The sequence below is a fragment of the Plectropomus leopardus genome, chromosome 13 (assembly GCF_008729295.1).
Source record: "Plectropomus leopardus isolate mb chromosome 13, YSFRI_Pleo_2.0, whole genome shotgun sequence".
NCBI lineage: Eukaryota > Metazoa > Chordata > Actinopteri > Perciformes > Serranidae > Plectropomus > Plectropomus leopardus.
This window is the reverse complement of record NC_056475.1, coordinates 15,484,064-15,508,701: the sequence shown is the minus strand read 5'-3', so window position 1 is coordinate 15,508,701 and position 24,638 is coordinate 15,484,064. Positions and strand designations below refer to the sequence as shown.

General features: G+C 35.5%; 1 protein-coding gene across 3 annotated transcripts in view; it reads right to left on the bottom strand.

Annotated features, from left to right (window-relative positions):
- Positions 1-11,863: 11,863 nt before the first annotated feature.
- LOC121952187 (rho GTPase-activating protein 26-like) overlaps positions 11,864-24,638 on the bottom strand; it is a 99,047-nt gene continuing 86,272 nt past the window's right edge. For 2 of the 3 annotated variants that reach the window (XM_042498712.1, XM_042498713.1), the window contains exons 22-25: positions 19,209-19,244; positions 19,005-19,115; positions 17,150-17,241; positions 11,864-13,624 (exon numbers count right to left, since the gene is read on the bottom strand). In XM_042498712.1, coding sequence (XP_042354646.1) covers positions 13,536-13,624; positions 17,150-17,241; positions 19,005-19,115; positions 19,209-19,244 — 328 coding nt within the window. In that variant the 3' untranslated portion in view covers positions 11,864-13,535. The remainder of the gene's footprint in view (positions 13,625-17,149; positions 17,242-19,004; positions 19,116-19,208; positions 19,245-24,638) is intronic. The other variant, XM_042498714.1, reaches the window with a different exon arrangement.

Below are 24,638 nucleotides of genomic sequence, written 5' to 3'. Positions count from 1 at the left end.
AACATAGAATAGTTCGTAGACACGCGTTATAGTATACAAAGTGGGAATAAAGTCCAGAAAAGGCCAAAAACCTACTATTTTAGCATGTCAAAAAAAATGGCGAGAAAGGCAATAGTATAGTATGTCGAAAAAGTCAAATTTTGACTACTCCCAAAAATGGCTAAAAACAACATAGAATAGTTCGTAGACACGCGTTATAGTATACAAAGTGGGAATAAAGTCCAGAAAAGGCCAAAAACCTACTATTTTAGCATGTCAAAAAAAATGGCGAGAAAGGCAATAGTATAGTATGTCGAAAAAGTCAAATTTTGACTACTCCCAAAAATGGCTAAAAACAACATAGAATAGTTCGTAGACACGCGTTATAGTATACAAAGTGGGAATAAAGTCCAGAAAAGGCCAAAAACCTACTATTTTAGCATGTCAAAAAAAATGGCGAGAAAGGCAATAGTATAGTATGTCGAAAAAGTCAAATTTTGACTACTCCCAAAAATGGCTAAAAACAACATAGAATAGTTCGTAGACACGCGTTATAGTATACAAAGTGGGAATAAAGTCCAGAAAAGGCCAAAAACCTACTATTTTAGCATGTCAAAAAAAATGGCGAGAAAGGCAATAGTATAGTATGTCGAAAAAGTCAAATTTTGACTACTCCCAAAAATGGCTAAAAACAACATAGAATAGTTCGTAGACACGCGTTATAGTATACAAAGTGGGAATAAAGTCCAGAAAAGGCCAAAAACCTACTATTTTAGCATGTCAAAAAAAATGGCGAGAAAGGCAATAGTATAGTATGTCGAAAAAGTCAAATTTTGACTACTCCCAAAAATGGCTAAAAACAACATAGAATAGTTCGTAGACACGCGTTATAGTATACAAAGTGGGAATAAAGTCCAGAAAAGGCCAAAAACCTACTATTTTAGCATGTCAAAAAAAATGGCGAGAAAGGCAATAGTATAGTATGTCGAAAAAGTCAAATTTTGACTACTCCCAAAAATGGCTAAAAACAACATAGAATAGTTCGTAGACACGCGTTATAGTATACAAAGTGGGAATAAAGTCCAGAAAAGGCCAAAAACCTACTATTTTAGCATGTCAAAAAAAATGGCGAGAAAGGCAATAGTATAGTATGTCGAAAAAGTCAAATTTTGACTACTCCCAAAAATGGCTAAAAACAACATAGAATAGTTCGTAGACACGCGTTATAGTATACAAAGTGGGAATAAAGTCCAGAAAAGGCCAAAAACCTACTATTTTAGCATGTCAAAAAAAATGGCGAGAAAGGCAATAGTATAGTATGTCGAAAAAGTCAAATTTTGACTACTCCCAAAAATGGCTAAAAACAACATAGAATAGTTCGTAGACACGCGTTATAGTATACAAAGTGGGAATAAAGTCCAGAAAAGGCCAAAAACCTACTATTTTAGCATGTCAAAAAAAATGGCGAGAAAGGCAATAGTATAGTATGTCGAAAAAGTCAAATTTTGACTACTCCCAAAAATGGCTAAAAACAACATAGAATAGTTCGTAGACACGCGTTATAGTATACAAAGTGGGAATAAAGTCCAGAAAAGGCCAAAAACCTACTATTTTAGCATGTCAAAAAAAATGGCGAGAAAGGCAATAGTATAGTATGTCGAAAAAGTCAAATTTTGACTACTCCCAAAAATGGCTAAAAACAACATAGAATAGTTCGTAGACACGCGTTATAGTATACAAAGTGGGAATAAAGTCCAGAAAAGGCCAAAAACCTACTATTTTAGCATGTCAAAAAAAATGGCGAGAAAGGCAATAGTATAGTATGTCGAAAAAGTCAAATTTTGACTACTCCCAAAAATGGCTAAAAACAACATAGAATAGTTCGTAGACACGCGTTATAGTATACAAAGTGGGAATAAAGTCCAGAAAAGGCCAAAAACCTACTATTTTAGCATGTCAAAAAAAATGGCGAGAAAGGCAATAGTATAGTATGTCGAAAAAGTCAAATTTTGACTACTCCCAAAAATGGCTAAAAACAACATAGAATAGTTCGTAGACACGCGTTATAGTATACAAAGTGGGAATAAAGTCCAGAAAAGGCCAAAAACCTACTATTTTAGCATGTCAAAAAAAATGGCGAGAAAGGCAATAGTATAGTATGTCGAAAAAGTCAAATTTTGACTACTCCCAAAAATGGCTAAAAACAACATAGAATAGTTCGTAGACACGCGTTATAGTATACAAAGTGGGAATAAAGTCCAGAAAAGGCCAAAAACCTACTATTTTAGCATGTCAAAAAAAATGGCGAGAAAGGCAATAGTATAGTATGTCGAAAAAGTCAAATTTTGACTACTCCCAAAAATGGCTAAAAACAACATAGAATAGTTCGTAGACACGCGTTATAGTATACAAAGTGGGAATAAAGTCCAGAAAAGGCCAAAAACCTACTATTTTAGCATGTCAAAAAAAATGGCGAGAAAGGCAATAGTATAGTATGTCGAAAAAGTCAAATTTTGACTACTCCCAAAAATGGCTAAAAACAACATAGAATAGTTCGTAGACACGCGTTATAGTATACAAAGTGGGAATAAAGTCCAGAAAAGGCCAAAAACCTACTATTTTAGCATGTCAAAAAAAATGGCGAGAAAGGCAATAGTATAGTATGTCGAAAAAGTCAAATTTTGACTACTCCCAAAAATGGCTAAAAACAACATAGAATAGTTCGTAGACACGCGTTATAGTATACAAAGTGGGAATAAAGTCCAGAAAAGGCCAAAAACCTACTATTTTAGCATGTCAAAAAAAATGGCGAGAAAGGCAATAGTATAGTATGTCGAAAAAGTCAAATTTTGACTACTCCCAAAAATGGCTAAAAACAACATAGAATAGTTCGTAGACACGCGTTATAGTATACAAAGTGGGAATAAAGTCCAGAAAAGGCCAAAAACCTACTATTTTAGCATGTCAAAAAAAATGGCGAGAAAGGCAATAGTATAGTATGTCGAAAAAGTCAAATTTTGACTACTCCCAAAAATGGCTAAAAACAACATAGAATAGTTCGTAGACACGCGTTATAGTATACAAAGTGGGAATAAAGTCCAGAAAAGGCCAAAAACCTACTATTTTAGCATGTCAAAAAAAATGGCGAGAAAGGCAATAGTATAGTATGTCGAAAAAGTCAAATTTTGACTACTCCCAAAAATGGCTAAAAACAACATAGAATAGTTCGTAGACACGCGTTATAGTATACAAAGTGGGAATAAAGTCCAGAAAAGGCCAAAAACCTACTATTTTAGCATGTCAAAAAAAATGGCGAGAAAGGCAATAGTATAGTATGTCGAAAAAGTCAAATTTTGACTACTCCCAAAAATGGCTAAAAACAACATAGAATAGTTCGTAGACACGCGTTATAGTATACAAAGTGGGAATAAAGTCCAGAAAAGGCCAAAAACCTACTATTTTAGCATGTCAAAAAAAATGGCGAGAAAGGCAATAGTATAGTATGTCGAAAAAGTCAAATTTTGACTACTCCCAAAAATGGCTAAAAACAACATAGAATAGTTCGTAGACACGCGTTATAGTATACAAAGTGGGAATAAAGTCCAGAAAAGGCCAAAAACCTACTATTTTAGCATGTCAAAAAAAATGGCGAGAAAGGCAATAGTATAGTATGTCGAAAAAGTCAAATTTTGACTACTCCCAAAAATGGCTAAAAACAACATAGAATAGTTCGTAGACACGCGTTATAGTATACAAAGTGGGAATAAAGTCCAGAAAAGGCCAAAAACCTACTATTTTAGCATGTCAAAAAAAATGGCGAGAAAGGCAATAGTATAGTATGTCGAAAAAGTCAAATTTTGACTACTCCCAAAAATGGCTAAAAACAACATAGAATAGTTCGTAGACACGCGTTATAGTATACAAAGTGGGAATAAAGTCCAGAAAAGGCCAAAAACCTACTATTTTAGCATGTCAAAAAAAATGGCGAGAAAGGCAATAGTATAGTATGTCGAAAAAGTCAAATTTTGACTACTCCCAAAAATGGCTAAAAACAACATAGAATAGTTCGTAGACACGCGTTATAGTATACAAAGTGGGAATAAAGTCCAGAAAAGGCCAAAAACCTACTATTTTAGCATGTCAAAAAAAATGGCGAGAAAGGCAATAGTATAGTATGTCGAAAAAGTCAAATTTTGACTACTCCCAAAAATGGCTAAAAACAACATAGAATAGTTCGTAGACACGCGTTATAGTATACAAAGTGGGAATAAAGTCCAGAAAAGGCCAAAAACCTACTATTTTAGCATGTCAAAAAAAATGGCGAGAAAGGCAATAGTATAGTATGTCGAAAAAGTCAAATTTTGACTACTCCCAAAAATGGCTAAAAACAACATAGAATAGTTCGTAGACACGCGTTATAGTATACAAAGTGGGAATAAAGTCCAGAAAAGGCCAAAAACCTACTATTTTAGCATGTCAAAAAAAATGGCGAGAAAGGCAATAGTATAGTATGTCGAAAAAGTCAAATTTTGACTACTCCCAAAAATGGCTAAAAACAACATAGAATAGTTCGTAGACACGCGTTATAGTATACAAAGTGGGAATAAAGTCCAGAAAAGGCCAAAAACCTACTATTTTAGCATGTCAAAAAAAATGGCGAGAAAGGCAATAGTATAGTATGTCGAAAAAGTCAAATTTTGACTACTCCCAAAAATGGCTAAAAACAACATAGAATAGTTCGTAGACACGCGTTATAGTATACAAAGTGGGAATAAAGTCCAGAAAAGGCCAAAAACCTACTATTTTAGCATGTCAAAAAAAATGGCGAGAAAGGCAATAGTATAGTATGTCGAAAAAGTCAAATTTTGACTACTCCCAAAAATGGCTAAAAACAACATAGAATAGTTCGTAGACACGCGTTATAGTATACAAAGTGGGAATAAAGTCCAGAAAAGGCCAAAAACCTACTATTTTAGCATGTCAAAAAAAATGGCGAGAAAGGCAATAGTATAGTATGTCGAAAAAGTCAAATTTTGACTACTCCCAAAAATGGCTAAAAACAACATAGAATAGTTCGTAGACACGCGTTATAGTATACAAAGTGGGAATAAAGTCCAGAAAAGGCCAAAAACCTACTATTTTAGCATGTCAAAAAAAATGGCGAGAAAGGCAATAGTATAGTATGTCGAAAAAGTCAAATTTTGACTACTCCCAAAAATGGCTAAAAACAACATAGAATAGTTCGTAGACACGCGTTATAGTATACAAAGTGGGAATAAAGTCCAGAAAAGGCCAAAAACCTACTATTTTAGCATGTCAAAAAAAATGGCGAGAAAGGCAATAGTATAGTATGTCGAAAAAGTCAAATTTTGACTACTCCCAAAAATGGCTAAAAACAACATAGAATAGTTCGTAGACACGCGTTATAGTATACAAAGTGGGAATAAAGTCCAGAAAAGGCCAAAAACCTACTATTTTAGCATGTCAAAAAAAATGGCGAGAAAGGCAATAGTATAGTATGTCGAAAAAGTCAAATTTTGACTACTCCCAAAAATGGCTAAAAACAACATAGAATAGTTCGTAGACACGCGTTATAGTATACAAAGTGGGAATAAAGTCCAGAAAAGGCCAAAAACCTACTATTTTAGCATGTCAAAAAAAATGGCGAGAAAGGCAATAGTATAGTATGTCGAAAAAGTCAAATTTTGACTACTCCCAAAAATGGCTAAAAACAACATAGAATAGTTCGTAGACACGCGTTATAGTATACAAAGTGGGAATAAAGTCCAGAAAAGGCCAAAAACCTACTATTTTAGCATGTCAAAAAAAATGGCGAGAAAGGCAATAGTATAGTATGTCGAAAAAGTCAAATTTTGACTACTCCCAAAAATGGCTAAAAACAACATAGAATAGTTCGTAGACACGCGTTATAGTATACAAAGTGGGAATAAAGTCCAGAAAAGGCCAAAAACCTACTATTTTAGCATGTCAAAAAAAATGGCGAGAAAGGCAATAGTATAGTATGTCGAAAAAGTCAAATTTTGACTACTCCCAAAAATGGCTAAAAACAACATAGAATAGTTCGTAGACACGCGTTATAGTATACAAAGTGGGAATAAAGTCCAGAAAAGGCCAAAAACCTACTATTTTAGCATGTCAAAAAAAATGGCGAGAAAGGCAATAGTATAGTATGTCGAAAAAGTCAAATTTTGACTACTCCCAAAAATGGCTAAAAACAACATAGAATAGTTCGTAGACACGCGTTATAGTATACAAAGTGGGAATAAAGTCCAGAAAAGGCCAAAAACCTACTATTTTAGCATGTCAAAAAAAATGGCGAGAAAGGCAATAGTATAGTATGTCGAAAAAGTCAAATTTTGACTACTCCCAAAAATGGCTAAAAACAACATAGAATAGTTCGTAGACACGCGTTATAGTATACAAAGTGGGAATAAAGTCCAGAAAAGGCCAAAAACCTACTATTTTAGCATGTCAAAAAAAATGGCGAGAAAGGCAATAGTATAGTATGTCGAAAAAGTCAAATTTTGACTACTCCCAAAAATGGCTAAAAACAACATAGAATAGTTCGTAGACACGCGTTATAGTATACAAAGTGGGAATAAAGTCCAGAAAAGGCCAAAAACCTACTATTTTAGCATGTCAAAAAAAATGGCGAGAAAGGCAATAGTATAGTATGTCGAAAAAGTCAAATTTTGACTACTCCCAAAAATGGCTAAAAACAACATAGAATAGTTCGTAGACACGCGTTATAGTATACAAAGTGGGAATAAAGTCCAGAAAAGGCCAAAAACCTACTATTTTAGCATGTCAAAAAAAATGGCGAGAAAGGCAATAGTATAGTATGTCGAAAAAGTCAAATTTTGACTACTCCCAAAAATGGCTAAAAACAACATAGAATAGTTCGTAGACACGCGTTATAGTATACAAAGTGGGAATAAAGTCCAGAAAAGGCCAAAAACCTACTATTTTAGCATGTCAAAAAAAATGGCGAGAAAGGCAATAGTATAGTATGTCGAAAAAGTCAAATTTTGACTACTCCCAAAAATGGCTAAAAACAACATAGAATAGTTCGTAGACACGCGTTATAGTATACAAAGTGGGAATAAAGTCCAGAAAAGGCCAAAAACCTACTATTTTAGCATGTCAAAAAAAATGGCGAGAAAGGCAATAGTATAGTATGTCGAAAAAGTCAAATTTTGACTACTCCCAAAAATGGCTAAAAACAACATAGAATAGTTCGTAGACACGCGTTATAGTATACAAAGTGGGAATAAAGTCCAGAAAAGGCCAAAAACCTACTATTTTAGCATGTCAAAAAAAATGGCGAGAAAGGCAATAGTATAGTATGTCGAAAAAGTCAAATTTTGACTACTCCCAAAAATGGCTAAAAACAACATAGAATAGTTCGTAGACACGCGTTATAGTATACAAAGTGGGAATAAAGTCCAGAAAAGGCCAAAAACCTACTATTTTAGCATGTCAAAAAAAATGGCGAGAAAGGCAATAGTATAGTATGTCGAAAAAGTCAAATTTTGACTACTCCCAAAAATGGCTAAAAACAACATAGAATAGTTCGTAGACACGCGTTATAGTATACAAAGTGGGAATAAAGTCCAGAAAAGGCCAAAAACCTACTATTTTAGCATGTCAAAAAAAATGGCGAGAAAGGCAATAGTATAGTATGTCGAAAAAGTCAAATTTTGACTACTCCCAAAAATGGCTAAAAACAACATAGAATAGTTCGTAGACACGCGTTATAGTATACAAAGTGGGAATAAAGTCCAGAAAAGGCCAAAAACCTACTATTTTAGCATGTCAAAAAAAATGGCGAGAAAGGCAATAGTATAGTATGTCGAAAAAGTCAAATTTTGACTACTCCCAAAAATGGCTAAAAACAACATAGAATAGTTCGTAGACACGCGTTATAGTATACAAAGTGGGAATAAAGTCCAGAAAAGGCCAAAAACCTACTATTTTAGCATGTCAAAAAAAATGGCGAGAAAGGCAATAGTATAGTATGTCGAAAAAGTCAAATTTTGACTACTCCCAAAAATGGCTAAAAACAACATAGAATAGTTCGTAGACACGCGTTATAGTATACAAAGTGGGAATAAAGTCCAGAAAAGGCCAAAAACCTACTATTTTAGCATGTCAAAAAAAATGGCGAGAAAGGCAATAGTATAGTATGTCGAAAAAGTCAAATTTTGACTACTCCCAAAAATGGCTAAAAACGACATAGAATAGTTCGTAGAGACGCGTTATAGTACACAAAGTGGGAATAAAGTCCAGAAAAGGCCAAAAAACTCATATTTTAGCATGTCAAAAAAAATGGCGAGAAAGGCAATAGTATAGTATGTCGAAAAAGTCAAATTTTGACTACTCCCAAAAATGGCTAAAAACAACATAGAATAGTTCGTAGACACGCGTTATAGTATACAAAGTGGGAATAAAGTCCAGAAAAGGCCAAAAACCTACTATTTTAGCATGTCAAAAAAAATGGCGAGAAAGGCAATAGTATAGTATGTCGAAAAAGTCAAATTTTGACTACTCCCAAAAATGGCTAAAAACAACATAGAATAGTTCGTAGACACGCGTTATAGTATACAAAGTGGGAATAAAGTCCAGAAAAGGCCAAAAACCTACTATTTTAGCATGTCAAAAAAAATGGCGAGAAAGGCAATAGTATAGTATGTCGAAAAAGTCAAATTTTGACTACTCCCAAAAATGGCTAAAAACAACATAGAATAGTTCGTAGACACGCGTTATAGTATACAAAGTGGGAATAAAGTCCAGAAAAGGCCAAAAACCTACTATTTTAGCATGTCAAAAAAAATGGCGAGAAAGGCAATAGTATAGTATGTCGAAAAAGTCAAATTTTGACTACTCCCAAAAATGGCTAAAAACAACATAGAATAGTTCGTAGACACGCGTTATAGTATACAAAGTGGGAATAAAGTCCAGAAAAGGCCAAAAACCTACTATTTTAGCATGTCAAAAAAATGGCGAGAAAGGCTATAGTATAGTATGTCGAAAAAGTCAAATTTTGACTACTCCCAAAAATGGCTAAAAACAACATAGAGTAGTTCGTAGACACGCGTTATAATATACAAAGTGGGAATAAAGTCCAGAAAAGGCCAAAAACCTCATATTTTAGCATGTCAAAAAAATTGCGAGAAAGGCAATAGTATAGTATGTCGAAAAAGTCAAATTTTGACTACTCCCAAAAATGGCTAAAAACAACATATAATAGTTTGTAGAGATGCGTTATAGTACACAAAGTGGGAATAAAGTCTAGTAAAGGCCAAAAACCTACTATTTCAGCATGTCAAAAAAATGGCGAGAAAGGCAATAGTATAGTATGTCGAAAAAGTCAAATTTTGACTGCTCCCAAAAATGGCTAAAAGCAACATAGAATACCTCGTAGAGATGCATTATAGTACACAAAGTGGGAATAAAGTCCAGAAAAGGCCAAAAACCTACTATTTTAGCATGTCAAAAAAAATGGCAAGAAAGGCAATAGTATAGTATGTCAAAAAAGTCAAATTTTGACTACTCCCAAAAATGGCTAAAAACAACCTAGAATAGTTAGAAGAGATGCGTTATAGTACACAAAGTGGGAATAAAGTCCAGAAAAGGCCAAAAACCTACTATTTTAGCATGTCAAAAAAAATGGCGAGAAAGGCAATAGTATAGTATGTCGAAAAAGTCAAATATTGACTACTCCCAAAAATGGAATGAATAGTTTGTAGAGATGTGTCATAGTATACAAGTTGGGAATAAAGGTTAAAAAAGGCCAAAAACCTCAAAATTTTGCATGTCAAAAAAATGGCCAATACAGGCAATAGTATAGTGAGTCGAAAAATCTAATTTTGACCGCTCCTAAAAATGGTTGAAAATGACATGGAATAGCTTGTAGAGAAGTGTCATAGTATACAAATGGGAATAAAAACAAACAAACGCCACAAACCTCAAAATTTAGCATGTCAAAAAATGGCTAAAAAGGCAGTAGGCAAATGACAACACAACTGCAAATCAGAAAACATGACAGTACTTATCAAAACAAAACCAAATAAAAAAAATGCCACCACAAATAAGAACACACAAATACAAATAATTAAATGCAATATTAACTTCTACAGGGTTGTGTTTTCTGAATTAGAGTTTCTGTTTTTATTTGCAGTTGTGTTTTCTGATTTGTGGTTGTGTTTTGTATTTGTAGTTGTTTTTTCTGATTTTTGGTTGTGCTTTCTTATTTGTGATTGCGTTTTGTGGTTGTGTTTTGTGATTTGTCGTTTTTTTTTTTAATTTCACGGCCACGGTAAAAAACACCCTTAAGACCACAAATGCCATACAATAGTATGCCAAAAAATATGACATTTCAAAAACAGCTGAAAACTGCATAAAATAGCATGCAGAGACACATCATAGCATAGAATGTTGCAAAAAGGGCCATAAACACACTAATATGGCATGTCGAAAATGACATGTTTGGCAAAAAATGTCAAAATATGACATGTTCCATGTGATAATAATAAAGCATGTTGAGACGTGTCATATTATAACATGTTCAAAATACGTCCAAAACGTAACATGGCATGTCAAAGAAATAGCTGAAAACGTTTTTCATGGTTTTTGAGCGGCATATTATTTTATGACCTTTTTGATGATGTTTGGGCAACATACTATACTATGATGTTGTTAATGAGTTTTGTTGAGTTTTGATGATTTTTGAGCGACATCCTATCCTATGACAGTTCTGATTATTTTTTCAGCAACATACTATACTTTGATGTTTTTTGATGATTACTGAGCGATATACTATACCATGACCTTTTTTTTATGATTTTTAATGATTTTTGAGTGACATACTATTCTGTGACGTTTCTGATTATTTGTGAACGGTATACTATACTATGCATTTTTAAAGATTTTTGTGTGACATACTATACTATGACGCGTTTAATGATTTTTGGGGGACATACTATACTATGATGTTTTTGAAGATTTTTGATGATTTTTGGGGGACATACTACATTATGATGCTTTTTTTTCATGAGTTTTTGTAATTTTTGACGTTTTTCATAATTTTTTAATGGCATACTGCACTATGACTTTTGTCATAATTTATGTATGGCATATTATGCTATGATGTTTTTCATGATCTTTGGAAGACTTACTATGCTATGACTTTTTAAATGATTTTTAGACAACATATATCATAGCATAGTATGTCATTTCAAAAATCATAAAAATGTCAGTGCAGTATGTGATTCAAAAAATCATGAAACATCACATAATAGTATAGTACGTTGCTCAATAAAATTGTCAAAATGTCATTAATTTATGCTTTAAAAAAACATTGATGTAGAAGTATAGTGGCAAATCTGTGTTCTCATGTAGAAATTATTAAATCTCATTCATTTTTACATAAGGACAGGGACATTTATCATAAAAGCCCAACGTGACATATATGTAACTTTTCAAATCTCTGACTCTATGGATAGTACTTCAATAAAATTTGTTTTATTTTATATCCCCCATAATTTCCCTTGAAGGAGAAATGGTACCAGGTTAAGACAGTTTACAGTTGGTCAGTGGAGTGAATTTTTGTACGAAATCACATGCAAGTATAACCACACTGTGCAATTTGAATTTGCAGCTGCAAGCAAATTCATTTATTGCTGCTTTTCCATTGTTATTACTTGATTTCTATCTAAATTTTCACTAATGTAGATGCTAGTGTAACTCATTTGACACTGACGTCACACTTAAATACAAAATAAGCACTGCAGTATGTATGAATACAGCCACAGAATAAATATCTAGAAACTAAATCTGAAAGAAACATTAACAACCCCAGCTGCAACTGGTGAACATTTAGCTTTAATTCTGCAGAATCTTGTCAATTCACCAAAACATCTGAAAGAATACTTAAGGCTGTAGATAGACTTAAATGATACAAAAATCTGGTCAACAAAGATGAAATTAAGGAATTAAGTTAGTATACTAAAATACAAAATATAAAATTTCATACTTAAAAAAATTATACCTTATCAAATGCTGTGTATTTATTTACAATGTCAATAAAACACCTCAAAATGAATACAGTTCAGGATTGAGCCTTTAAGAAACTCTCATAAATAAGAAGTTCAGATATGAACAAAGTAGTCTCATTTCACATTAAAGTTTTTTTTGACTTAATCATTTGATTTTCCTGTTAAAATGCTAAAATGTCTTCCAATATTCTGTCCTAACAAAAAATAATCAATTGAACAAAGTAATTTGATACAGACGCTCACCAAGATGGTCAAGGAAATAGTTCAGCTTCGACTCATGAAATGAGGACAGTCACCGGTGCCCCGAAGCAGACCAGCTTGCCTATACGTATTTTATGTATTTCTGAAATAAGGTAAAAAAAAATTAGTCATGGTTTGGTACACAGGTGCTTTGTGATGAAAAAAATACAACATTCTGAAAATGGTGAAAACATGACTTAAAACTATGTACAATACTGGATTCAATTATTTCCAACATTCAAAAAGTAAGTAAGCTGGGGAAGCAGAGCGAGGCCTCACAGCTGGGCTCGTTTTCACCAGCAGGTATCAGTTGTAACTTCTATGCTGCAATGTAAACCGCTGACCTGCTTGTGGAGCTTGTTTTGAAATTTTTCACATTTTTGTAGGGGCTCTGCAGGGAGAGGCATTAAATAAGAATAAACCCAACTCTGCTGTTTAAATGGCGACCTCATCCTGTGCTGATCTGCCCCAGGGCTCCTGCTGCTGAACTGGAGATCTAAAATATTAGCCAAGTTCAGTCTTGTCCTGGGGAATTACCGGACCGCCACAGTAAGTGCTCACAATCACATTTCGAGCCATACAACCAAAACCCAATCACTAAAATTGGCTTTAAAAGCTCCAGTACCCTCAATGGGATTAGCAATCATCCAAACAGCGCACAGTGAGGAGATGAACTAGCAAGTCCAAAGTCAAAGGCCATTTGCTTTTTCTCTTGTTCCCTGTCATCATCTCCATCATCTCCATGGGAAGATTTTTCTATTTCTGGATGATAAAAAGAGGAGATTCTGAAGCTATGGCAGTGCAGTTCAGAGTAATAAAGCAAGGGCTAAAAAGCCTTATAGCTCAATATAAACTCATTCATATATTTGAATTTCTCTAAAATCCTCCAGTTTTTTTCACCCGCACACATTCTAGGTTAATTTCCACATCTTCTCTGCTAATCTAATAACAACTGGAACCACAGTGGAATTCATCTCTATTTTTTTTTGTGTGTGTTTTTTTCCAGTGCAATCCATGGGTTTCTCCTTCGATCCTGTGTTATATCCCAAAGATGCTGCTTGGTCCAGTTTCAATTTCCCAGTCCATTCGAGCCTCATTAACAATGGTCTAGTCCAGTATGATATATGATCAATTAGAGCCACCTCAGTCCTGTGCAGTCAAATCAAGTCCTCTAGTGTCCCATTTGGTCAACTTGAGTCCAGGATTGTCCACTTAAAGTCTTTTTTTCTTGGCTCTGGACTATAAAAACTCCACATAGTTTTCTGGTATCAATCCTGTGCGGCCGTCCAGGGTCCCCTCCAGCCAACCGGGTTCCCTGGAGGCATGAACTGGGGGGAGAGGAAGAAACATTAAAATTGTTTAAATTTCTCAAGATAGAGGGAAAAATATCCATAGAAATGTGACACTTTAACATATGGATGAACACATGAACACAGGCAAATGTACAGATAATATAAGAGAGAAAGAGTGGCGGGATGGCGTTGAAGCAACACGCCAATAACTGAGAACAGAGCAGTCAACAATTTCACATGTTCCTCATTATCAAAGTGTTTCATATCTAAATGTTTTCAACAGGCATCTCTGGCAGGGACATCACACAGCAATAGCTGCTAATAAGTGAGCATGCTAGATGAGAGATGAGGTGTTTCCAACAGCATCAACTATTTTCCTCAACTGTAAATGATGGTGAGGTGAGTGGTGATTAGCCTTGCTTTGTTTACTTTATATCTAACTATTAAGTGTATTTAAAATGTAGTTATATTTACTTGCTTTTGTGAAATTGTTGCAACTTAAAAATGACAAGTTTAATTACATCAATCTTTATACGTTTTAGCAACTTCAGTAAATCAAGTTTACTGTGCTATATATCTGTAATCTGCCGGTTGCATAATAGTCAATCATATTTGTGTTTTCTTAAACATGTTAAAACAGAACTTGCAGTTCTCCTCACTTCAGCTTTTGCAAGATCCTCTTTGTGATGATCAAGTTAAATCAGACTAACTTGGTTTACTGAAGTTGCTAACACTTAGGTAATTACACATCATTTTTAAGTTGCAACAACTTGACAAAATTAAGGAAATTCAGCTCATTTCTAAGTAAAGTTAACAATTAGATATAAAGTAAACATAAATTAAGATTAATAGTTATATTTACTTCCTTTCAAGGCAATCAGTTTCCAAGATTATTTTCATTAAGATCAAAGTATCAGAGTTTACAATGTGCTGAATTAATATTTTGGTAAAAGGTGTTAAATATTATTAAAAGCTGTGGTTTGCTGTTGAGGATTCTACTAAATTAAGTCCAGCATTATTAAATTGCTAGGATGTGGCATTCATGCCACTTGTCCTTGTCCTCTTAGCACTGTTTTTGTACAGTGTAGGTGCTTTTTTGTTTCAGCAAATGCTGGTCCACGTTGACTGTTTATCAGAAAAGTGCATAAACACCACTGTATAGTCTAACATGAATGGTGTGCCAAAGAAGCCATGGACAGTCTAATCTTCATGAACCTCTCAGGTTTAATGCACTTTTGTTTTGATTTTGGAAGAATATGGTATGTTATACAACTTTAACGTTCCTCAAACCATTAAAGCTGCAAGCAGCGATGAATGGGCCCTCACAACAACAGATATGTTGTGAACTGGTGAACTCCACCTAAAGCAGTCGTTCATTCTGTAAAAATCGGATAATGCACGCAGAGAGATTGGACCCTGGAGTGTGATAGTTCACGTGATTTAGTACTTCCAGCGCCCACTGGATGGCACTGGAGGGCACATAAGTTTCACATTATCTTGGTGTACATCATTCGTAGGCCAAACCATGAAAATTTCATGTAAACTATTACATTAATTAATATATATATACATACATACATATATATGTGTATATATACACACAGTATATAACATATACCTATTTGGAATGTTGAGTTTGAACTTTACCCAGGGTAGGTAAGTTTTACAGGCCGCTTCCCAGAGAAGAGTCTGAAGAACAACTTCAAACACACAACAAGGAGAAAGTTGTGTGTTTTTTACTGTTTAAGTGCTCATTGCAAAGTACATCATCATTGACTTATATCAGCAGAGCAGACAGATATATCAGCTGATATTTTATTTTATTTATGCCATAAAAGTCAAAAGTCACCTGTCCCAGCTAAGACTTGAACCAGCAACCTCAGTGAGACTTTCACAGAAATGAATGGCCGCTTTAGCTGGAGTTCACCGGTGCCCTGACATATGGGTGGGGTGCAAGGGCCCTTTCATTGCTGCTTGCAGCTTTCATTATTATTTTCATGCCAAATGAATCACATTTTTGGAGTTTTACCTATAACTATGAAATTCGATACATTTATGTATCATGCCCTGATGCACGAAAAAGCCAGTTAAACCCACCCGCCCAAACCCAACAAGAAGTTGGCTATTTTGAATTTTGTGCAAATTTTGGGCGTTTTTGGGCATCGTACTTTTGCGAACTTGTCCTACCGGATTGTTCCAATCGGCTACAAATTTGGTGTGTCCAATCTTAATTCCTTGGTGATGAAAACTTGCCAAAACAAAACGTTTTCCCGTGGTGCGACACAGAATTTTGATGTTAACCAACTTTGGTGTACATTGTCCGATCTGCCTGAAACCTCATAGATTTCAGACATCTGCATGACAATATTAACTAATTGTAATAGTGCCACCTACTGGCAACCGGAAGTAAGCCTTGAGGGACAATTATCATTGGATTTATATGATATTTAAATGCTTTGGTCTACAAATTATGTAAACCAAGATGATATGGAATTTGTGTCACTTCCACAGCCAACTAGTGGCCATTGGAAGTACTACACCATGTGAAATAGCTCACTCAAGGGTCCAAACTCTCTGCGTGCATTTTCCGACATTCACATAAATGAACGATGGCTTTAGCTGGAATCCCACCAGGACCCCAACATATGTGGAGATGCGTGGCCCTTTCATTGCTGTTTGCAGCTTTAATTATCCTTAAATTTGTGAATATATGGTCTTCATTAGGAGAGTTGAGCCAAAGAAAACTATGGGGAGATAGATGTGATTTATAGTTTTGGGCTTGAGGTTGTGGTGGCTGAAATTAGGCTAGAGAGGGCCCAGAGACTTTCAAAATCCCTACATGGAGGGGAAAAAGACAGAAGGGAATCTATTGGAAAAATAGGGGGGAAAAAAAAACTTTTATGTGTCTGTGTTATGTGTTTGTGTGTGTATGCAGGGTTACTTTCATATATTTACCTGTTGCTATTTTTGTTTTTTTGCCTAAAACAAAGAAAATTACTCAGCAGATCTGAAAGATATTAAGTACTTGGCTACATGCAAAATCAATGCATAACTGCATCTGTTCGACTCCAGTCTGCTTTCCGCCTCTAATATTCTCAGGAGAAGTGTGCAGTAAAAGCGAGTGCACATCCAAGCTTATTTTAAAGCCAGGTGTTGGATTAAAATTTACAAACAAATAATATGGATTCAAGCACTTAGTAAGTAACTGTAAAATGTCAACTAAACATCCAGCGTACCCTACGACTTTCCTCGCACATGACCACCACACTTCACTAAAGGAAAAAAACTTTGAGAAATGAAAGGAACGTCCACAATAAAAAAAAGGTAATCAAGGGAAAATGGTGTTTCAGTTATAATTTCTGGGCTAAATCCCTTCACTACTTGGATAAATTCAAACATATTTTAGGCCCCAAAGATGAAATCCAACACCACGGCTAAATGAAGTCCAGCGAACTCCCAAGGCTGACTTTTCATTTTGACAGTTATTGTTTGTTTTTTTCAAATACCAACCCACATTCTTTCCTTTTTCCTCTCTGCTCACAATTCCAGAGCCTGACTCACCGTTCTCAAAGATGGTACCAGCGATGAAGGACAGCTCAGAGTTATGCTCTGCTTTGCAGGCATATAGTGCTCGAGCCTTCCTGCCCGCAATACTGAAGAGAATGAGAGAGTGAGACAGAAAGGTCATTCAGGGAAGAAAAAAAAGGCAGTTTTCAGTTTGAAACAATTCTTAATTTAGACCACTCAAACCATAGATAGGTCGTTAGTTTACAAAACTGTTTTTTAAGTACCAAGTGGCTGTATTTACAAATGACAAATGATGTTCCACCATGAGTCAAACTTTGAGGATGTGATCTTTTTTGCAGTTATGGATTTACAGTTCTGATGTTTGCCCTTGTAATGCACACATAATGCCCATATACTGGCCATTTAAGGACACAATAAAGACTAGTTTTTGTTACACCACATTTGTTTACATTCCTACAACTTTCACAGAATGAGGGTTTGCTGCAGAATCTGCAAAGTGCCATGTTTAGGGTAGTGGTGGAAGGAAAGGATGGGGATTAGAGGGTACAAACCAGTATCAAGAAACTAGCAAGAAGTTTTGGGTGACCCTAAAAGCCTGCTTAATGATGAACTGAAGCCATCCTCGACATAATCCCTCCCCCACTATATAAAAGGAAGAACAAGCTGTGACACAACAGACTCTGGTTAGCAGCTAACTCAGCAGCACAAAGCAAACACGTCCCCCAAGCCAAAAAGCAAGCTGCCGTGCAGCTACAGACTGTTAGCAGTTTAACTGATAACAATCCACCCCTGGTGGAAGAACAAGACCCCCTTGCCTGGTGACGGACTCTCATTTTGCAGTTAATAGCAGCTAATTTTGGCACAAAGCACGCACTCAAAGCAGTGAGCAGAAACTGCCAGCAGACAGGGTAGCCAATCTGGTTAAAATGAATAAAAGGTATGTTAGTGATGAATATTATGCTTGTGTTTATATGATTGTGGCATTTAACAGACTTGTTAATGCATTTATTAGACTGAAAGAGCTAAGGGGGCTTTTAGAATTAAATAAACTCACAGCTCACACAGGGGGATGAATGAAACGCCAATATATAATTTAATGCTACAAGCTCAAACCAGAGAATACTGCTCTTTGTTTCATGATTTTGAAATTTAATTTCATATACATGGCATTGGGGCTTTTATTGCCTGTATTTGATAGGACAGGTTAAGCATGGAAGGGGGAGAGAGGGGGGATGATGTACAGCAAAGGGCTGTGAGTTCGACTCCAACCCAGCCAGGACATAGCTTTTGTACATGGGGCACCTGCTCCACCAGGTGACCTACTGGGCAACAACATGGCAGTTTTTTTAAAACCATTCATATTTGGCTGGGTAGTTCAAAAACAAATTGTGTGTGGTGTACAAGACTCATAACACATATTTATTTTTGCTTTACCTGGACTTTAAGAGCTTTTTTTTTTAATTACTTAACTTGCTGTTCTTCAGGAATTCAAAGGCAAGTGGCAACAGTAAAAATACCTGATATGATGAATTTTGAAGAGCTACTTATGGTAATAATAATAAAAATAAAAATAATAATAGTAATTATGCTAACATACTATTATGTTAGCATATTTCTAACAGAATTCATATAATTTACTGAATGATGCTTGATGAGTGCTTGAATCATATTGTCAGCACTACCAACAGTGAGAAGTAGAGCTTTTTACATGTAAAATAAACAAATGTTCTTTTTTTTCCCCTTTCCTGTCTTCTCTCTCTGCCTCGCAGACAGTCACACACCTTTGCTGCTAAGAAAGAGTTTCCCATCGCTGCGACAGTCTTTTAATGCTTGCCTGTGATTCATGACAAGCTGTGATTAAACCATTATACAAACAATGTCAACCAACCTGACAGGGGAGGAGTCACTGGAGGCGGAGGATGTTGGCTGAGGACTTGATGGGGCTGAGAACATTGGCCAGGAGGGCGAACGTGGTGACGTGGGGCTGGGAGACATTGCGCTGATGAACACATACACACAAAACGTGCAATTAATAGCACTGGCAGTTTTATACCGATTAAAAACTATATTATCATCAGCTGTGACCTGTTACCTGGTTGGTATGCTGCCACGACTCTTTGGGTTCAGCCTGGAAACACAAGACGAAACAAAAACCAGGATGAAGTAATCCATCCTAATGAATAAGCTATAAGGTTGAGTACTAAAATGCTCCTGGATTTGTATAAACAAAGGAAAGCTTTTTTAACCAGCCTGATATTAATTTGGACATTAAGTCTCCAGAGAGATCATATTACTGAGGGGGTTTCCCTCACACTGTCCTCTGGCTGAGGTCTATTTGCATTAGCTATCCAGCACATAAGGAACACATGACAAGTCCGTAGAGAAGACCTCCCAGCTTGCTTCTCTAAAGAAAAAAAAGTTAAAATAAAACCCAAATAATTTAGCTGCAAGGAGAAACTTATTCCTTAATAGCTCTCAATGGGTGATGTGAGCTGCTTTACTGTGCTACAGCCTTGACTACACTAACAACCGTAAATGAAGACTAATAGCCATGATAAAAAAAACCAGTACATTCAACAGATGAGGGATTTAGCTGACCTCACTTTAGATACACTCCTTGGCCCCGACATGATTCTGGTACCTGCATAATATATGAACTAATTGCTGCATTTCACAGTTTGTAAAAAGTGAGGACAGGTAACATCAATATGAAAGAACTAACTAATTTAAAGTTGGTTCATCTACCAACTGTAGTTACACATAGTTGCAGTGGGAGTGTATATCCACTAGAGCTGCAACAATAATCAATTAGTTATCAACTATTCAATCAATCCCCAACTAATCTGATACTTGAGCAATCAGTTTGAGTAATTTCTAAGAAAAACAAAGTCATAATTGTCCAATTCCAGCTTTTTTAATGTGAATATTTTCTACTCTTGTTTACTCTTCTATTACAGTAAACTAAAAATTTTTGGGTTGTGGAGAAAACATTTGAAGACGTTGTCTTTGGGCTTTCTAAACAAGCGGCATCCTCCCAAGCTGAAAAATAAACCCAACAGGGAAGTTTCAAAAACAGCACTTCTTTAAACAGCCACTTGAGGCTGGCTCTAAAACCGAGTCAATCCCCATAGACCTCAGTATTAAAATGCTCAGTGTTACAGCAGAACTACACAAGTTTACAACCTGGTACAAAAAATCCTTTTGGTCTCTATAGCTACTTTCCCCATTCATGAAAACTGTACAGAGGATGAATTTTTACATATTTTTTTAATATATAAATTTGATTAAGGCAAAAAGTTTTGAAAATTCTGGCTTAACGTCCAGCCTCGTGCAAATTTGGTCATTTCTGGTTCCAAAAATTCAAGATGGCGCAGGCCGGAACGCCAAACTCAAGGCTTCAAAATGCAAGTCCATTAACCATTAGGTGATGTCCCTATAGCTACGTCCATTTTACAGTTTATGTTTGGGAAACACTGATCAATATACATTTTATTGACCCCAAAACAAACTGATTAATCAAGAAAACAATGAAAAGATTAATTGATAATGAAAACCTATTTTTATTTCCAAATGGACGGACAACAATAATTCACTCTTCCATCTAAGCAAGCCGTGTGCCTTCATCAATCCATGCGTCATTCAAGCCATCTGATCTCACCCAGCAAGATGCCAAACACACACACACACACACACACACACACACACACACACACACACACACACACGTTGGATATTTCAAGTCTCAGTTTCTCTCTCAGAGATGACATGCAGGTCGCTATCCATCAAAGGCTGCCCTTAAGGATGAATCATGGTCTAGACTTGGTGAAAGACACAGAGAGAGAGAGGCATGTTGAAGATTCGAACAAGGAAACAGAGAGGCGTAATAAAGCAAGAAATCAAGTAAAAATGTGTCAAATTATGTAAAGGCTCGACTGGGTTTTCTAACAGGCTTTGAGATTATTTCTTTTGAGTTAATATCTTCCGTGATCATGCAGCCTTCGCAGAAAAATCAGTCATGAACAGAAACAAGGCCAACAGAGTCATGAGGACACCACTCAGCCAGGCTGCTGTGCATCACAACTGACTATGTGTGTTTCAGGCTAAAATGAGATTTTATGCTGCCTCCTCTTCTCCATTATCACACAGCCCAATGCGAACTGAACATAACACTGAAAAAGCCTTAAAGGCTGGATTCACTCATTGTTCCATCTACAGTACATCAACTGATGCTGCCACTTGTCTGATTTTAATAAAATTTAAGCAAGTGACAATAACAACTTTCTGTTAGAGATCTTGCAGGCCTCCTTGCTCATGAACTGAACTGCAAAGATAATCTTCCTTTATTGTTTAAAGGCTGGAAAACTACTTCTTGAGCCTTCTTCCCCTCATTCGTTCAGGATATATGATGTGAAATCAAGAGGGTTCCAAGCTGATTAGTCTATTGAGTTTAAATTACACTCAGTGCACTCTGACTGCTCCTATAATAACTGACATTTTATTGCAGCGACTGAGATAAATGGTACTATTGAAGTTAATAATGATGTTCACATCATGCTTTATTCAAGTTAAGGTGTGGAATAGACAATCTCTCCTAGAGCCCTATATTACCACACCCCACTGCTAGATGCAAGCCCACATTATTCCACTGACGTGCAAGTTGTGGAAAGAAAATTAATTTTGGCAAAGTTTTCTGGGCTTTTAAAAAAAAACATCTCAGTTTTTTTGTTTGAAATGATGCACATATCCAAAAGCTGCAAGAATAAATAGAAAGTGTAAAATTATGAATTATGTTGCCCTTAACTAGGGATGCACCAATTTATCAGCTGAACATCGGTGTCGGCTAATATTCGCCTTGCTGAATACCATCAGCCTAACTGCAGATAAGATTGCATTCAATGATGGCATTGGCAGATGCTTTAACATTGTGTCACATCAATATTCTGCAGTCTAAAAATTCAAAACTAACGGTTCTCCCAGACACAATATAAAACATGTTGGAGACATGTTTGATGTTATGACTCAAGAAAAAAATAGAAATCCTCAATTTGATAAACGTAATTTATAATATTAAATGAGTCTTTTTTTAAAAAAAAAATTAAATCAATTTTCTTTAATGAATAAATGTAAATGTTGGTGCTATTAGATTGCTGATAGACCATTACATTAATGCAGGTGCACACATGAAGAGCAAACAGTTTTGATGATGACCAGACACCCACAAATATAAACTGAAGCAAAATATTGTATTGGTAGGTAAAAATATGTAGTACATTTTGAAAATGGTCACTACTATCTGTTTCAATAATTTTCTATTTTTGGATTTCACAGCAATCTTAAGTTATTGGCAATGTTTGGATCAGACGAGCCAGACCTGATCTTTATCTGCAACTGATTTAAATAAATGAATAGACATGCAAAAAAAAGACAACATTTAAAACACTTAAATGCTTATTTAGACTCTGAAGGTAAACTTTAAGTTTTGAAGCTTCAAACTATTTCGTACAGTCATAAACTGCCTTCAGGTGATAATTATTTGCAGCTCACTACATGAATCCTTTCACATTAAACACAGTCATCCATTGTTAACATAAAAATACTGATTTAAGCAGCTTTAAGGTATATTGTTTGAAAATAAATGAAGTCTTCTGCAGCAAAGGCAGAATAATATTATTATATTTGCCTGCAGTGTCACACAGTTCACTCCCTATCGCATTTAGGTGAGTCAGGACATTAGTGCTTTTTTTTTATTTCCTATCTACCTCTCGGTACATAAAATCAACTTAATCACAGCAGAGCCCTTTTAATAGCACAGACTTTCCCTTTTTTTGATGAGGTAAAAATGTGGTTGCCATGGTGACACTACTATATCCGAAGGCTAGACTTGGGATCATCATCCACTTCAATAACCACCATTAATACCATCACTCGTTCAATAAAAAAAAGAGGAGAAGTGATGAATGTACATGCTGTAAGGAGTCCATTGGCTGATGCCAACAATGCACTCCAGCAGATAATATTGGCGATAACTGCAGTGACGTTTCAAGTTTCCAACATAGACATAGACAGAGTGATGGCTTTGAGATGGATTTAAGGTGGAAAGTTCAATCTTGACTTTGGAAACAGCAATTGTCAAAAGTGTTTCACCATGTGGTCTATTCAGTGGCTGTTTTGGAGCTTTGCAACATATCAAACGGATGATGGATGTTTGCAATGACAGCATTTTTGGACGGGATATCAACATTATAAAGTGACTTTGTAAATTTCCAAAATTTTGGATTGAGATTCTCAATAAATTGATTTTTTTTGACTGAGTGTTAAGCAGATGGTGCTCTGACTGATATCCCAAATGGATTGGAAACAGAACAGGAAATAAAATCAATTTTAATTCAGTGATACATTGCGAAACTGACCCGTTTTTTTCTTTTCCCCTTGACAGATCTCAATATTGGAACATGAGCTGTGGTAATAACTAGCCAGATGAGGCATGCTGTTTAGTATAAATAAGACTAAATAAACAAGCTCAATAAAACATATTAAAGCATTTTTTCCAGTGTAGATTCAACTTATCGGTCTGAACAACTTTCTCTATACAGTTCTGGTCAGTATCTTGTGTTCATTTTTTTTTTGGGAGATTGCTTTGTAATGTAGACCTAAAACTCAAAGGAAAATCCAGTAAAAAGTTGTGGTTGTGTTCATTCTTTATTTATTAAGCTGTCAGTCTGAGTGACTGTTTTAACGATCTACCTTCTCTCTTCATTTGTCACTCACTGCTTGTCTGTCAGCTCGCACTCTAATCTGCTTCCTCTGTTTCAATTTCTTTCCACCCTATCTATCTCCCTCCAACCCATTCTTCTTCTCACTACTCCTCCAGCAGAGCTGTTGGAAGAGACGAGATGGGATGATTTCCAGCTGACAATCAAGATATTTTGATAGAATATATAAATCAATAGAGTTTTCTTGTCTGAATTTCCCCCCTTTTTTCAGATAAGACTCACACATTTACTGGCATGGAGCACAAAAAAATGATAAACATTACAGGTGACAAAGTGAATGATTTTGTTTCAGGTGGATATTGTCCCCCATCACACTCACAGCACATTTGACAGCTAATTTAATTAAACCTATCCCTCATTTCTCAACACTTCTCCCTAACAGGCCATCAATTCACTGTGCTACAATGCACCCACACACTCAGTGCAAAACAAACACACATATAGAGTCACACACTTCCATCTCATTAAAAGTGAATGCAAAGACACGTGAGAGCTGCCAACACTGACATTAGGTATGTAAAATTTATAGACATGTAAGCAATTGACCTTTTCACAACCTTGACACTAAAAACAATAATCTCAAACTAAAGTGAAACAATATGTTCACCACCAATATGACATCAATTAATCTGTTTTTACTGCTGACATAAGCATACACTAAAAGCAAAATTTATTAAATACTGCTGCACTGAAACAACAGCATATGCATGTTTCCCTGTTGATTACATCTCTTACGGTGCATAATGAGG